The sequence below is a fragment of the Panthera uncia genome, assembly GCF_023721935.1.
Source record: "Panthera uncia isolate 11264 chromosome B3 unlocalized genomic scaffold, Puncia_PCG_1.0 HiC_scaffold_1, whole genome shotgun sequence".
NCBI classification, from domain to species: Eukaryota; Metazoa; Chordata; class Mammalia; order Carnivora; family Felidae; genus Panthera; species Panthera uncia.
Genome location: NW_026057582.1, coordinates 7,968,558 through 7,983,102, shown reverse-complemented (window position 1 = coordinate 7,983,102; position 14,545 = coordinate 7,968,558). Strand labels below are relative to the sequence as shown.

Sequence of the window (14,545 nt, the reverse complement as noted above, 5' to 3'; positions counted from 1 at the left end):
GGACCTAGATCTGTTTGGGCTGTTTGGGGCTGCAAGTCATAGGGGGAAAAGGCAAGGCAAACTGGCTTAGTAAAGAAGGAAATTCTTCAGTTTATGTGGCTGGTCGTCTCAGGGAAGATGCGGCTTCAGGGCTGGCGTGATCCAGGGGCTGCAGCTCCTTTTTCTGCCCCTTCCTGGCCTCTCCCTTCCTTTAAGGGTGACGTCACTCTTGGGCTGGGAGCAAGGTGGCAACGGTCCAGGGCCTCACGTTCACACACAGCAACACCGCGGTGAAGAGAACTTCCGGAAGTGCTCAGAGAAAGGAGGATGAACAATCCCGCGGTCCCCTGCAGGCGTCTCCTTGAATCTCACGGTGTGGAAGTGAGTCACAGGCCCATTCCTGAACGGATCACTGTACCCTGAGATCAATAAAGCCCAGCCCTGAAGCTAGGGAGTGGAGTTCAGATCCCCAGGCTGAGAGGGGAGCACCTCAACAAAATTGGGGTTCTGTCGGGAAAGGGGAAGAGGAAATGGACGTTTGTGTCCTCACGCACTCCCCGCTACCGCAGCTGTGGGCTCGTGGCGCCCCCTCTTGGTCACGAGGTCCTCACCTGGGCGCCTTGCAGCCTCTCCACGAGGTGCCCCCTTCCCCTTAGCGTGGCCATTTGCGTTAGTTCAGATCTTTACCAGCGCCCACCATTTACACTGGAGTTCGGATCCGTGAACGTGTCTCGAGCGTCCTAAGGATCCACAGAGGCGCGTGGAGCTCACACCTCGCAGGGACTCGCACACAAACACGCAGCCCCACGGCAGTGCAGTGGGCACGACCGCAGAGGTGTGGACACAGCAGCATCTGAAAAGGGCAGTTGATGAGCGCTCGGTCTTAGGTACGGAGCCAGGCAGATGTAGCTGCACACCCTGCCTACCACACAGATCAGCCCCCCCCCCCCCCCCCCCCGGCCCCCTCAGCTCCTCTGGTCTGGAGATCCCGGAGCCTCCATCCGGGATGGAGGATGGTCCGCTACTGGGAGAAGCTGGGACTGAGGCCCGGCCTCTAGGGCTGAGTAGAGACTGCCAGGCAGATAAGGGGGCAAGGAAATGTCACACAAGGCGGGAACACATGAGGAAGTGCGTGGTATGCTTTAGAATAGGAAAAACATCAGCATAGCTAGAGCATGGGTTGCAGGGAACCAAGGAGAAGAGGCAAGGGTGGCATGTAAGGTGAGAGAGAGCGGAGGATGGAAAACATTAGGCTGGTCTAGTTTGTGGAAGGTGCCTCTGCCTGGCTCAGCAAACCATCCACTATTCCAGGCTCTGCTGAATGAGCTCATATTCACTCTTCAATCCGACTCGAATGTCAACTCCCAGGAGCCTTAATCACATATTCCTCCTGGTCTATCAAACCTCAGATGTACCTCTATGATAGCCCTTTCTATATTGGGGGCTGCCATGTAAGGCTGAGCAGGTTGCACACTGTGCAAGGGCGCCTGCCTAAGGACATGAGTAGGAGCTGTGTTCTGCTGGGTTCAGAGTGCCCCAGAGTAGGTGCCGCCTTATAATTTCCCCACAAAGAGCAGATTGCCTTTTTCTAATTTGTTCAAAGGCTTCTTATATCCTTAGATATGTCCTTGTCTGCATTAGACTATAATTTGCTATAAGTTTTCCCAACAAAACAAACAAAATTTGCTAATTTGCTATAAGTTTTCCCAACAAAACACACACACACACACACACACACACACACACAAAATGCTCCTTAGTGTAAACAACCAGACATTATTAATTTTGCCTCTATCCTCGGGGTCAAACAAAAGGCCCCCAAATGTTGGATGGGTAAACAAATGAATGCCAAAATGTGGTCACGCAACGTCTGATCAGGATGGCCATCCTCTTGGAAACGTGCCTGTTTCACCCGAAATCCAGCTATGATTTCACATGCGTGTGCGTGTTTCCTTGGACGCCGCTCTCACATGCTGTCACGGGCTGGAATCATAGATGCTTTCTCTTCTTTCTCTCGGGCAGCATCTGGAGCACATGCCTTCCATTTGTCCAGTGACTTCCTTCCTTCCTTGCCCACGTCATTTCTGAATCTAGATCGGTCTCAGGTGCGTTGGGAGAGCAGGGTCGTCCTGTGTCGTCTCACTATTGAAAAATTAAAAACTGATGTTTGGATCGGCATTTTCAGAGTGTCTTCCCTTCTGCCCATTCAGCCCAGAAAAGAAACAGAATGGAGTGTATTATGGATTGAACTGTGTCTCCCCCAAAAAAGATCTGTTGAAGCCCTAACCCCAGAAAGCTCACAACGTGACCTATTTGGAGATAGGTCTTCACAGAGGAAATTGAGTTAAAAGGAGGTCATTGGGGTGGACCCCTCATCCAATACGACTGACATCCTTACCAAAAGGGAAAACTTGGACCCAGACATGTATACAGGGAGAACACCTGGGAAGAGGAAGGCGGAGATGTGGTTGATGCATTAACCAGCCAAGGAATCCCAGAGATTTCCTGAGAGGCACCAGAAGCTAGGAGAGAGCCACGGAGCTAAATCTCCGTCACAGCCTTCCGAAGGGACCGGCCCTGCCGACACCTCGATCTTGGACTTGTGGCCTGCAGACCGTGGGACATGAATTTCTGTGGTTTAAGCCACTCAGTTTGTGGCCAGGAAGGAACAGCTACCTAAAACACGGTGATCACCGAAGTTACTTTTGTCTAATGTAAGCACTTTTATATTTCCACCCATTAAAAGTTCCTGTGTTTTCGAAATATTCCCAACTGTCGACTGTAATAAGGCACCTTGCATGTACGAAGAGAATGGATGAATGCCATCGTGAGGGTTCTGAAACCATCCACATTCATCACTCATCAGCACTTCTGAGCGATTCAGGATATATAATGGCTCAAGTAATCTTGCATAGAGTTTGCATTAGTTTCAAATGCCTCACACATTTTTCTTCCAGTATGTTCTAATTCTTCCCTTCTGAATTGGGGTTTAAACAGCCTGCAGAAATAGTACCTAAAATCATTATGCAATTTTTTAATCATCTGTTCCCAGCTATTTTCATAAACTTATTTGTTACTTGGAAACTACACACAGAAGAGAGCCAAAATTTCGTTTTAAATAGAAACCCTGCAAATGTTTCCTGTAGGACACTTCATCTGCCGTATATCTAATTTGGAAATTGTCATTCCAGCTAAATATTAAGGTTAGCGCCTTGCAACAAATGACTGTCACATCTCTTTTTCAGAACATCTCTCGGGAGGACCTTCTCATGCGCCTCCTGGAGTGTGACATCATCATTTATAACATCACCGAGAACCCACAGCAAGCAGAGGAGGCCATCTGGGCAGTCTCTGGTCAGTGAACTTCTTTCTTTCGTCTCCAGGGATGCTGCTTTTGTGCAACTTACTTAACCCAAGAGTCATCTAATGAACACGAGGCGAATTAGGACCGTGGGAAAACTGACCTGAGACTTACCTAAAACATGAAATGAAATTAGGCTAATGAGGGGCGCCTGGGTGGCTCAGTCGGCCGAGCGTTCAACTTTTGATTTAGGCTCAGGTCATGATCCCAGAGTCGTGGGATCGAGTCCCGTGTTGGGCTCTGAGCGTGCAGCCTACTTAAGATTCTCTCTCTCTCTCCCTCTGCCCCTCTCCCCCGTTTGTGTGTGCGTTCTCTCTCTCTCTCTCTCTCTCTCTCTTTCTCTGATAAAAAAAAAAGCTGATGAATATTCATCAGCCTTTGGATAGTGTTAAAAGATAAACCGAGGCATATGAGAATCTTTAAGAATTTATTTGAGCAAAACTTGATTCACGAGGGCACACCATACCGGAAGTGGCTTGGAGAGCTTCACCAACAGGGGCCAGGGGAAAGACTTACAGAGCAAAGGCAGAGCAAAGTGAGGAAGTTATCTGATTGGCTATAGTGTACTCAGCTGGCTTACCTGGAAGAGGCTAGTTGACTGTGTCTGGTTGTCCTTAGGTGTTGGTTTCCGAAACTTGCAGCCCGTAACAGACTTAGGTTTTGATTTGTTCATGTGGACTACTATGGCCTTAGAGTCAGCTGAGACCTCATGGCCCCCTTGTTTGATTAAACAATGGGTGGGGCGCCTGAGGGGCTCATTTGGTTAGGCATCCCACTCTTGACTTCGGCTCAGGTCATGATCACACAGTTCGTGAGTTCGAGCCCCCACGTTGGGCTGTGCGCTGACAGTGTGGAGCCTGCTTGGGATTCTCTCTCTCCTCTCTCTGTCCCCTCACCTTAAAGTAAATAAACAAACTTAAAAAGCAGCTTTTATAAAAAAATAAATAAATATATAAAATAAGCAATGGGTGCTTCCAAAGGACAGAACATTTTTTTAAAATGTTTATTTTTTGAGAGAGAGAGAGCACAATCAGGGGCAGGACAGAGAGAGAGACAGAGAGAGAGAGGGAATCCCAAGCAGGCTCCATGCTGTCCGTGCAGAGCCCGATGCGGGGCTCGAACCCAGGAGCCATGAGATCGTGACCTGAGCCGAAGTCAGACGCTTCACCAACCGGGCCACCCAGGCACTCCAAGGATAGAACATTTTTAATCATTAAAGGAAATAACTTTCAAAATTCAACGTGTATTCATTCTACAGGCACTGCTTAAGGAGGTGCGGTCGAAGGTACTGGGGAGATACAAAGACAAATAAGAAAAAGATTATACCCTCAAGGCCCCTGTAGCCCCACAGGAGAGCTAAGGCACACGTGAGGAACTCTAATGCAGGACAGAGAATGGCATACTTATCAGACAGGTATCACAAGGGGGATGTGACTTTAAGAGGAGAGGAGTTATTTCTTAGGTTCCAATAAAACTTCATTTAGGGGCGCCTGGGTGGCTCAGTCGGTTAGGCGGCCGACTTCGGCTCAGGTCACGATCTCGCGGTCCGTGAGTTCGAGCCCCGCATCGGGCTCTGTGCTGACAGCTCAGAGCCTGGAGCCTGTTTCCGATTCTGTGTCTCCCTCTCTCTCTGCCCCTCCCCTGTTCATGCTCTGTCTCTCTCTGTCTCAAAAATAAATAAACGTTAAAAAAAAATTAAAAAGAAAAAAAACTTCATTTATAAACACAGGCGCTACGTTGCCAAACCTCGAATAAGATGAACAGCAAAGTGACATTTTGGCTTAAACGAAAAGAAATGGGACGGAGCCTCGCGAATGACCGCATCATACTCAGGGAAATGATGGAGAAGTACCGTCTGCGGATGTGTGAGATTCCTCAGGAGCTTAGAGCGTTTGGTTTCTCTGTGTTCACTGTACCTACGTTTCATCCAGTAGGGAACAAATCAAAACCAGGAACATTGTGTCATCTTTTGAAACAGATTCTTTGAAAGCCTACTTTCTGCATTTTGTCCCTTTGCAAACATTTACAGATGATGTATAACCGTGCCTTCCGAAACAATTGCACCACTTAAAAATCATAATTAGAGCTAACATGTAATGAATCCTTATTTTGGGTCAGGCTTTGAGAATTGATTTTTCTATATAATGTATTCTTGTAATTAATTTTTTTTTTCCTGAAATGAAACCTGGACATGTTTGGGGGCGTTTGGGTGGCTCAGTTGTTTAAGCATCTGACTTCGGCTCAGGTCATGATCTCACCGTTCGTGAGTTCAAGCCCGTGTCAGGTTCCGGCTGACAGCTCAGAGCCTGGAGCCTGCTTTAGATTCTGTGTCTCTGTTTCCCTCTGCCTCTCGCCTGCTCGCTCTCTCTCTCTCTCTCTCTCTCTCTCTCAATCTCCCAAAAATAAACAGACATTAAAAAACTAAAACAAACCTGAACATGTTTGGAAAGTTAAGAAGCACAGTAGGGCTTAGAATAAAAAGTTATGATGCCCTGAATACCCTTTCAACTCTATCCCTATACCCCAAGAGAAACCTCGTTTAACCCACTGATGCTTTTTTTCATACATAAAAATACCAGCATTGATGTCCTCTGATTATGAATTTTAGACGTTAACCACTGCCCTCCAGCTGTGACAGATGGGTTTTAGCTCCTTATAGGACCCCCCACACCCTGTTCCTCAAGAGACCATAATCATTTCTCAAACGTGGACACTGTATCTCCTTCCATGAGCTTTATAATGTAGAATGTGTGTTATTGCTTCCTCCTTCATTCTCATAAAGAGATTTAATGTACGTTCGTTTATTTCAAATATAATTTATTGTCAAACTGGTTTCCATACAACACCCAGTGCTCATCCCAACAGGTGCCCTCCTCATTGCCCATCACCCACTTTCCCCTCCCTCCCACCCCCCATCAACCCTCAGTTTATTCTCAGTTTTTAAGAGTCTCTTATGGTTTGGCTCTCTCCCTCTTTTTTTTTCTTTCCCCTCCCCCATGGTCTTCTGTTAAGTTTCTCAAGTTCCACATATGAGTGAAAACATATGGTATCTGTCTTTCTTGACTTATTTCACTTAGCATAATACCCTCCAGTTCCATCCAAGTTGTTGCAAATGGCAAGATTTCATGCTTGCTCATTGCCAAGTAGTATTCCATGGTATATATAAACCACATCTTCTTTATCCATTCGTCAGTTGATGGACATTTGGGCTCTTTCCATAATTTGGCTATTGTTGAAAGTGCTGCTATAAACATTGGGGTCCAAGTGCCCCTATGCATCAGCACTCCTGCCTGTATCCCTCCGGTAAATTCCTAGCAGTGCTATTGCTGGGTCATAGGGTAGATCTATTTTTAATTTTTTGTGGAACCTCCACACTATTTTCCAGACCGGCTGCACCAGTTTGCATTCCCACCAACAGTGCAAGAGGGTTCCTGTTTCTCCACATCCTCACCAGCATCTATAGTCTCCTGAGTTGTTCATTTTAGCCACTCTGACTGGCGTGAGGTGGTATCTCAGTGTAGTTTTGATTTCTATTTCCCCGATGATGAATAATGTTGAGCATCTTTTCATGTCTGTTGGCCATCTGGATGTCTTCTTTGGAAAAGTGTCTATTCGTGTCTTCTGCCCATTTCTTCACTGGATTATTTGTTTTTTGGGTGTGGAGTTTGGTGAGTTCTTTATATAGATTTTAGATACTAGTCCTTTATCCGCTATGTCACTTGCAAATATCTTTTCCCATTCCGTTGGTTGCCTTTTAGTTTTGTTGATTGTTTCCTTCGCAGTGCAGAAGCTTTTTATCTTGATGAGATCCCAATAGTTCATTTTTGCTTTTAATTCTCCTTTGGAGATATGTCGAGTAAAAAATTGCTATGGATGAGATCAAAGAGGTTGTTGCCCACTTTCTCCTCTAGAGTTTTGATGGCTTCCTGTCTAACATTCAAGTCCTTTATCCATTTGAGTTTTTTTGTGAATGGTGTAAGAAAGTGGTCTAGTTTCATTCTTCTGCATATTGCTGTCCAGTTCTCCCAGCACCATTTGTTAAAGAGACTGTCTTTGGGGCGCCTGGGTGGCTCAGTCGGTTAAGCGGCCGACTTCGGCCATGATCTCACAGCCCATGAGTTCGAGCCCCGCGTCGGGCTCTGTGCTGACAGCTCGGAGCCTGGAGCCTGTTTCAGATTCTGTGTCTCCCTCTCTCTGACCCTCCCCCATTCATGCTCTGTCTCTCTCTGTCTCTAAAATAAATAAACGTTAAAAAAAAAAAAGTAAAAAAAAAAAAGAGACTGTCTTTTTTCCATTGGATATTCTTTCCTGCTTTGTCAAAGATTAGTTGGCCAAATTTGGGGGTCCAATTCTGGAGTCTCTACTCTATTCCATTGGTCTGTGTCTGTTTTTGTGCCAATACCATACTGTCTTGATGATTACAGGTTTGCAGTAGAGGCTAAAGTCCAGGATTGTGATGCCTCCCGCTTTTTCTTCTTCAGTATTACTTTGGCTATTCGGGGGTCTTTTGTAGTTCCATACAAATTTTAAGATTGTTTGTTCTAGCTTTGAGAAGAATGCTGGTGCAATTTTGACTGGTATTGCATTGAATGTGTAGATTGCTTTGGGTAGTATTGACATTTTAACAATGTTTATTTATTTCTGAGACAGAGACAGAGCATGAGTGGGGGAGGGGCAGAGAGAGAGGGAGACACAGAATAGGAAGCAGACTCCAGGCTCTGAGCTGTCAGCACAGAGCCTGACATGGGCTCGAACTCACCAACTGTGAGATCATGACCTGAGCCGAAGTTGGATGCTTAACCGACCGAGCTACCAGGCGCCCCAAGAGATTTAAATAATTAAGAAAATGTTACTTCTCTGTTTTCTGGAAAGGTTTTAGCTGTGCTGCCAGGCTTCTGAGATACAGAGTGTTCATGTCTGCAAGAAAGGACAGTCAGAGGCCTCCAGTCTGCCATCAACGTCACCTGGGGGGGATGGGGTCAGTGGGGCTTTGAGAATTTTGTCATTTTACCTGATGTGCATATTCTTAGATTTGGGACCTGTTTTCCACTTGGGTTTTTTTTTTTTTTTTTTGTATGTTTGTTAGTTTTGCGTGTGTTTGCAATGAATATATATTACTTCTTAATAATGTTTTATTAAGTAATTTTAAAATGTCTCAATATAAAAAGATTCTCCTACCTTGCCTTTCAGGGGAAGGCAAAATGACACAGGAAAAGGGAATAAAGTATTAGAAATGAGAGAAAACATTTGCATATAAGGGTAAAGTGGGGGCACCTGGGTGGTTCAGTCACCCAGAGCATCGAACTCTTGATCTCAGAGTCATGAGTTCAAGCCCCACACTGGGAGTGCAGCCTACTTAAAAAAAAGCGGGGGCGGGGGGGGGCGGAATAAAATGTGCTTGTTCACCAGTGAAAAAGCAGATTATTTTAGACCCATTAAAATAATCATAAATGAAAGGCTAACCCACTTCGAGGATGTCTAAGTGTGCCAGGGAGTCACAAAATAGGCCAGCCGAAAGCACAGGAGGACAGAAAGGGTAAAAGGGCAAAATTAAATTGAAGCGGCAATTTTTGTTAATAGAATAAAAATGGAAACTAAAGTGAACACTTGAGTCAGGGATTAATATGTGGACACAGTGTTCTCCTACTTAATTCTGTAACGTTGTCTCACCTCGGGCTCAGAATCCGCCCGTTTATTAGATTCAGGATATCAGCACTTTATTGTTTTGCTTCTTTAGGGAATCAGCTCATGAGACTAAAAATGTACCATGACAACCGTGTCACTTAGATCCTCTGACAGTGTAACGAGACCTCCCTTTAGCAGATTTCTTTCCTTCTGGAAAATTCTACTTCACGAAAAATATTTTAGCAGCATCCCATGCTCAAAGTATTTAAGAGGTTCAATGCTTAAATGTGCAGAGAGCCCCCCTGGGGAGGGACAAAGCCTTCAGAAATCAAATGTTTACCTTTCCACCCACCACTGTTCTAAATTCGGATTCCTACAGAGCGTTCCCACTCAGCTAGTCCTGCTGAACCAAAGGCCCTCCAGCCATGGCCCACAGCACCTGCTGCATGCGCCGCCCTCCCCCCGGCCAGGTAGAGTGGGAAGGGTGGGCACACCCCAAATTGCTTCCTTCCACAAGGGCGCAAGCTACACAGGAATGCTTTGTGTGTGATCAGAAGGGGGCCTTGCCTTTTGACTGGGGGCCCTCGCAACCCTCAGACCTAACCTTGATGGGGCTTCCTGCTCCGTTCTTCACGCAGCTGGCTGGCTCTGGGACATAGTGGGGAGAGCACAGGCCTTGCAAGCAGGCTGCTTGGATCGGACCCCGCCCAGCCCTCTTCCATGACTCTGGGCAAACCGCACCTCTGTTCCCCCATCTGTAAGACAGAGTTGATAGTAATACCTATCTCGTAATGGTAAGGATTCGGTAAAGCTCGTGAACTGTTCCAATCGAACCAGCTATGATCCTTACTACCACTGGCACTCCATGAGAGTGAAAGCACGTTGCTAGATGCCAGGAGACAGGAATGGGGGTTCAGGTTGTAAGCTGGGCTCAGAAGAGGTCAGGTGGCTGGAGGGAGAATGCCAAGAACATGCTAGGGACATGTGGGGGCGGAGGGGGGGACAGGCCAGTGGAGCAGAGAGGTGGCACATGTCTTAACGTGCTCCCTGAAAAAAGGAGTAATCTCAAGTCCCACACATGATTTGGAAAACCAGGTCTTTGTGGATCTGAATAACTGTCCTGCTTTTTGGCCCCACAGCACTGAATGAAGAAGTCAGCCACTTCGAGAAGCGAAAGCTATTTATTTTGGTATCCACGGTGATGACCTGGGCACGCTCCAAACTCCTGGACCCCGTAAGTAGAGCACTAGCTTTTCCTTTCTGCGACATCCCACCCTTGAGACGCCCTGATGTGTGTGTGGAGAGAACTTTCTCTAGGGCACTGTGTCTTCTTACTCACTCCTGAAGCCCATCCCGGAATAAGCGTTCAACAGAAATCACGGACCCCAGGCACGCTGAATTCTAAGGGGCCTCGTTGTGCTATGTGCCCCTGAGAAAGGAAAAGGAAACTCTACAAATGACACTCAACCATAACCATGCTTACGTATCACTTACACTTCTTGTTTGAAGAAGCTCTTTCAGACTTAGACCTGTGTTTCTGCCCCATACCTTCTTGCGACGGAAAGGGGAATATAAGCAACATGCTGTTGTGATAACAACCCCCAACTTGTTCATATTCGGAGTCCAGACGTCTGACTCACGCCTCCCTTCTTTGTCCGCACGGTAACTCAGTGTGAACCCTGCCTCGCAGCATTTATTTCCTTTTCTGTGAAGCCCGTAGTTCTTACTTCGCAAGAAAATGTGAAGCCACAGCCACTCTCCCAGGGGCTGCTTGTTTTCTTTACAGATACCAGGTTTACATTCGCGGCTCTGCCCCAGTGCCTTTGTGGCATGAACTGCCTTTTAGTTTCAGCGCCGAATCACGCCGTGATCTTTTAAAGAGACATTTAGGAAGGCAATTAAATGATCACATGCGGTACCTAATTCCATCTGGAAGGATGATAGTATGAACAGCTGTGCTCAAGGTCACCCTCAGGCACCAGCAAGGACAGAGTCAATGTTCCTGGCTGAGAACGGCTGTAATCAGCCGTTGATCCCGAGGCGCACCCTAACGTCAGAGATGTCAGGATGTCAGGGGGAAATGCACACGTTAGAATCAGTGGGATACATTACCTATAACAAGGAGATATTTAGGGATTTATCACACCTCGCCTCAAAGGCCATTTGTTTGTTTAACTGTCTCTCCCTTGGTGAAGCAGGACATGCTTGTCGTAGGGCCCTGAGGGTTTCAGTCCTTTTCTGAAAAGTAAAGTTCGCTCACCCACTGCATTTGGTGGCCCCCACCTCAAGGGCCAAGCCAGTCGTTGGACCCTGTCGTGGTTCTTTCCCTCAGCATGTCCAGCGAAGGGTCTGCTACAACACAATTATTGGTCAGTCGACTGGCTGCAGGCCTGGTTGACCGTGCTCAATGAGTGAGAAACCGCTCATACTGACTTAAGCAAAACGGGAATGTATTGACTCATAGCTGGTAAGTCCAATGGTGGACTTCAGGCACAGCTGGAACTGGAGGCTTAAACACAATGTCTTCAGACCTCGCTATGCTCTTTCTCTCTTCCGTGGCTTCTTTGGTCCTGAGTAGGCTTTGCTCTCACGTAAGCTCCCCTCCCGTTGGGCCCCAGCAGCTCCCAGGCTTACGTCCCCTGGAGCTTCAATTCTCTTTTCCACTTCCGTTTTGTCTCATCCCAGGTCTTGAGCCTAAACCTGAGCCGGTCACAGTGGCCAGGGGAACACAGAACTCGGGGTGGGCAGGCCTGGGGTTCTATACTCACTTCTAGAGGTGGGGGTGACTGGCCCCCAAACTACAGGGGCGGAGAGTGGAGAAGAGATGGGTCCTCCAAAGAAAATAGGGGGAAATGGCTGCTGCGTTAGTTCCTATGCCCTGTGGCACGTCCCCATCTTCCCATTATGGCTCTAACTTATATGTCCGTAAACAGCTCATGATGGACTGACGTGAGGCTTATTAAGGTATAAGGTACATAGAGTACCCATCACCCTCTTCCTCGCACAGTTCTGTGAGTTTTGACAAATGCATATGGTTGTGTAACCACCACAGCAACCAAGATAGAGGACATCTCTATCACCCCCCAAAATTGTCTACCTTGCACCATACAAAAGCTCAGTTCCAGATGGATCTCATTTTTTGAGAAATATTAATAGAATCTACACAGGGAGTCTCTTAAACAGGACCTAGTAATGCTAAATATGAAAATAAAATGAATAAATTCAATTGCAATGAAGTGAATGAGGCATTTATGGATGAAATGATGCTATGTGTGAGATTTCCTTCGAAATCATCCAGTGGATGAAGAGGTAGATGGGGGTGGAGAGGAAACCAGTTTCACTATGTAGGAATCTGAATCATCACACAGACCCCAATCGAAGGGTGTTCTATTCAATAACTGGCCTATATTCTTTAAAGATGGAAAGGAGAGGGAAAATTGAAACACTGTTCCAAATAAAGACGATTGAGACATGGCGGCTCAGGGCCAAACGTGATCCTGGATTGGAGTCTGTACCAGAGGAAAAGTGCTATAAAGAACATTACTGGGACGGTTGACAAAGTTGGGGCATGGACTGTAGATTAGATAAAATTATCCTATCAGTATGAAAGTTCCTGAATTTTGTCACTGCACTCCGGTTTCATAGGAGAATGTTCTTAGGAGATACACACTGAAAAGTAAAGAGAAAAGGGGTGCGGTGTATGCAATCTGCTCTCAAATGGTTCAGAAAAAAAAAAAAAATTTTAATAATTAAAAGCAAAATCTTCACCCAGCCCAGAAAATCCCTCCACAAGGCAGGAGAGAAAAGAAATAGCTTTATTACGGAACAAGCATTAAAATGGAAGGTCATGCTTGGCATAGGCGATCCGCTAAGAGGTTGCAAACGTAGAAGGAAATCTCACCTTTTTCTAGAGTCAAGCAGATACAATCCATTGCATACATGTTTCCTGGTCAACAACAATTAGCTCTTGAGTGAGAGGCCTTGACATCACCATCTGTCACAAATAGTTTGTCTCAGAGTCACCTAGTAATTTGGGTGGCCATCTGTGTTAGCTAATTGGCTTTATCCAGAGGAAAAACAAACCTTTCGTAGCTTTATGACAGGAGGTAGTTTTGGAGCTTAGAGCAAGGCTTCCAGCAAAGTGAGGCTCCTACCTGCCCACCAAAACTGGAAGACAGGGGTCCTCTCTCCGCTGACGTTTACGTTACAATTTTTTAAAATTTATCTATTTTGAGAGAGACAGAGACAACATGAGTTGGGGAGGGGCAGAGAGAGAGGGAGGCAGAGAATCCCAAGCAGGCTCTGCGTTGTCAGTGTGGAGCCCGACTCAGCTCGACCCCATGACCTGAGGCAAAGTTAAGAGTCAGATGCGCTTAACCCACTGAGCCACCCAGGTGCCCCAGGGAAAGTTTCTCTCTTATTCATATAGAACATATGACAAGTGTCCCAGATGAATGAGTACGTGTCCTCCCAACTCTGATTTGAGACCCAGACTCCTTCCATTGGATGGCTTGACCATCTCCCAGAACGGCCTCCAGAGCCATGATGCAAATCTATATCAAGCCAGGGAGCACCCCCAGAGAGAAGTCACAAAAGATCATGCTTGGGGGAACCTTTGCAAGCCAGGCCTGAAGACATGTGCGTCCCTTCTCTAAATTCCTTAGGCTAAAACCCAGTCACATGGCCACACCCAACCGCAAGAGAGCCTGGGAGGTGTAATCTCACTTTGTGCCCAGGAAAATCAGGGTGGTCCGGTCTTTGGCACAGAGAGAAGGCTGCCAGGAGACCTCTGGGAAGGGCTCATCTCTGATAAAGAGAGCCTTCAAGGAAGATGCAACCTTCTTCCCTCTGGGAATATTATTGACTGTGGATATGACACTTGGGATTGCTGTTGCCAGTGTTGCTTATAAGCCTGAAGAGGAGGGCCACACAGTGAGTAAGGTAGAGCTCAGAGGGCATCAGAGGAGCAGAGAGGCCCATCACGGGGCACCTGGAGCCACCGGGTTTTTGAATGTTATTTATCGGAGGTCATGAATCCCATCAGTGTTGGGGCCATTTTGAATTTGACTTTCTGTTACTTGTAGCCAAAAGCAACCAAACGGACATAAAACTGTATAAAGAGTGTTTTTATTTATTTTATTTATTTTATTTTATTTTTTTAATATATGAAATTTATTGTCAAATTGGTTTCCATACAACACCCAGTGCTCATCCCAAAAGGTGCCCTCCTCCATACCCATCACCCACCCTCCCCTCCCTCCCACCCCCCATCAACCCTCAGTTTCTTCTCAGTTTTTAAGAGTCTCTTATGCTTTGGCTCTCTCCCACTCTAACCTCTTTTTTTTTTTTTTTTTCCTTCCCCTCCCCCATGGGTTTCTGTTAAGTTTCTCAGGATCCACATAAGAGTGAAAACATATGGTATCTGTCTTTCTCTATATGACTTATTTCACTCAGCATCACACTCTCCAGTTCCATCCACGTTGCTACAAAAGGCCATATTTCATTCTTTCTCATTGCCACGTAGTATTCCATCGTGTATATAAACCACAATTTCTTTATCCATTCGTCAGTTGATGGACA

At 46.4% G+C, this 14,545-nt stretch overlaps 1 protein-coding gene across 1 annotated transcript in view; it reads left to right on the top strand.

The window, feature by feature from the left end:
• Nucleotides 1–14,545, top strand: part of AK7 (adenylate kinase 7) — a 71,462-nt gene that overhangs the window by 6,742 nt on the left and 50,175 nt on the right. The window contains exons 4-5 of the mRNA XM_049611977.1: nucleotides 3,225–3,333; nucleotides 10,105–10,199. Of these exons, the coding sequence (XP_049467934.1) occupies nucleotides 3,225–3,333; nucleotides 10,105–10,199 (204 nt within the window). The remainder of the gene's footprint in view (nucleotides 1–3,224; nucleotides 3,334–10,104; nucleotides 10,200–14,545) is intronic.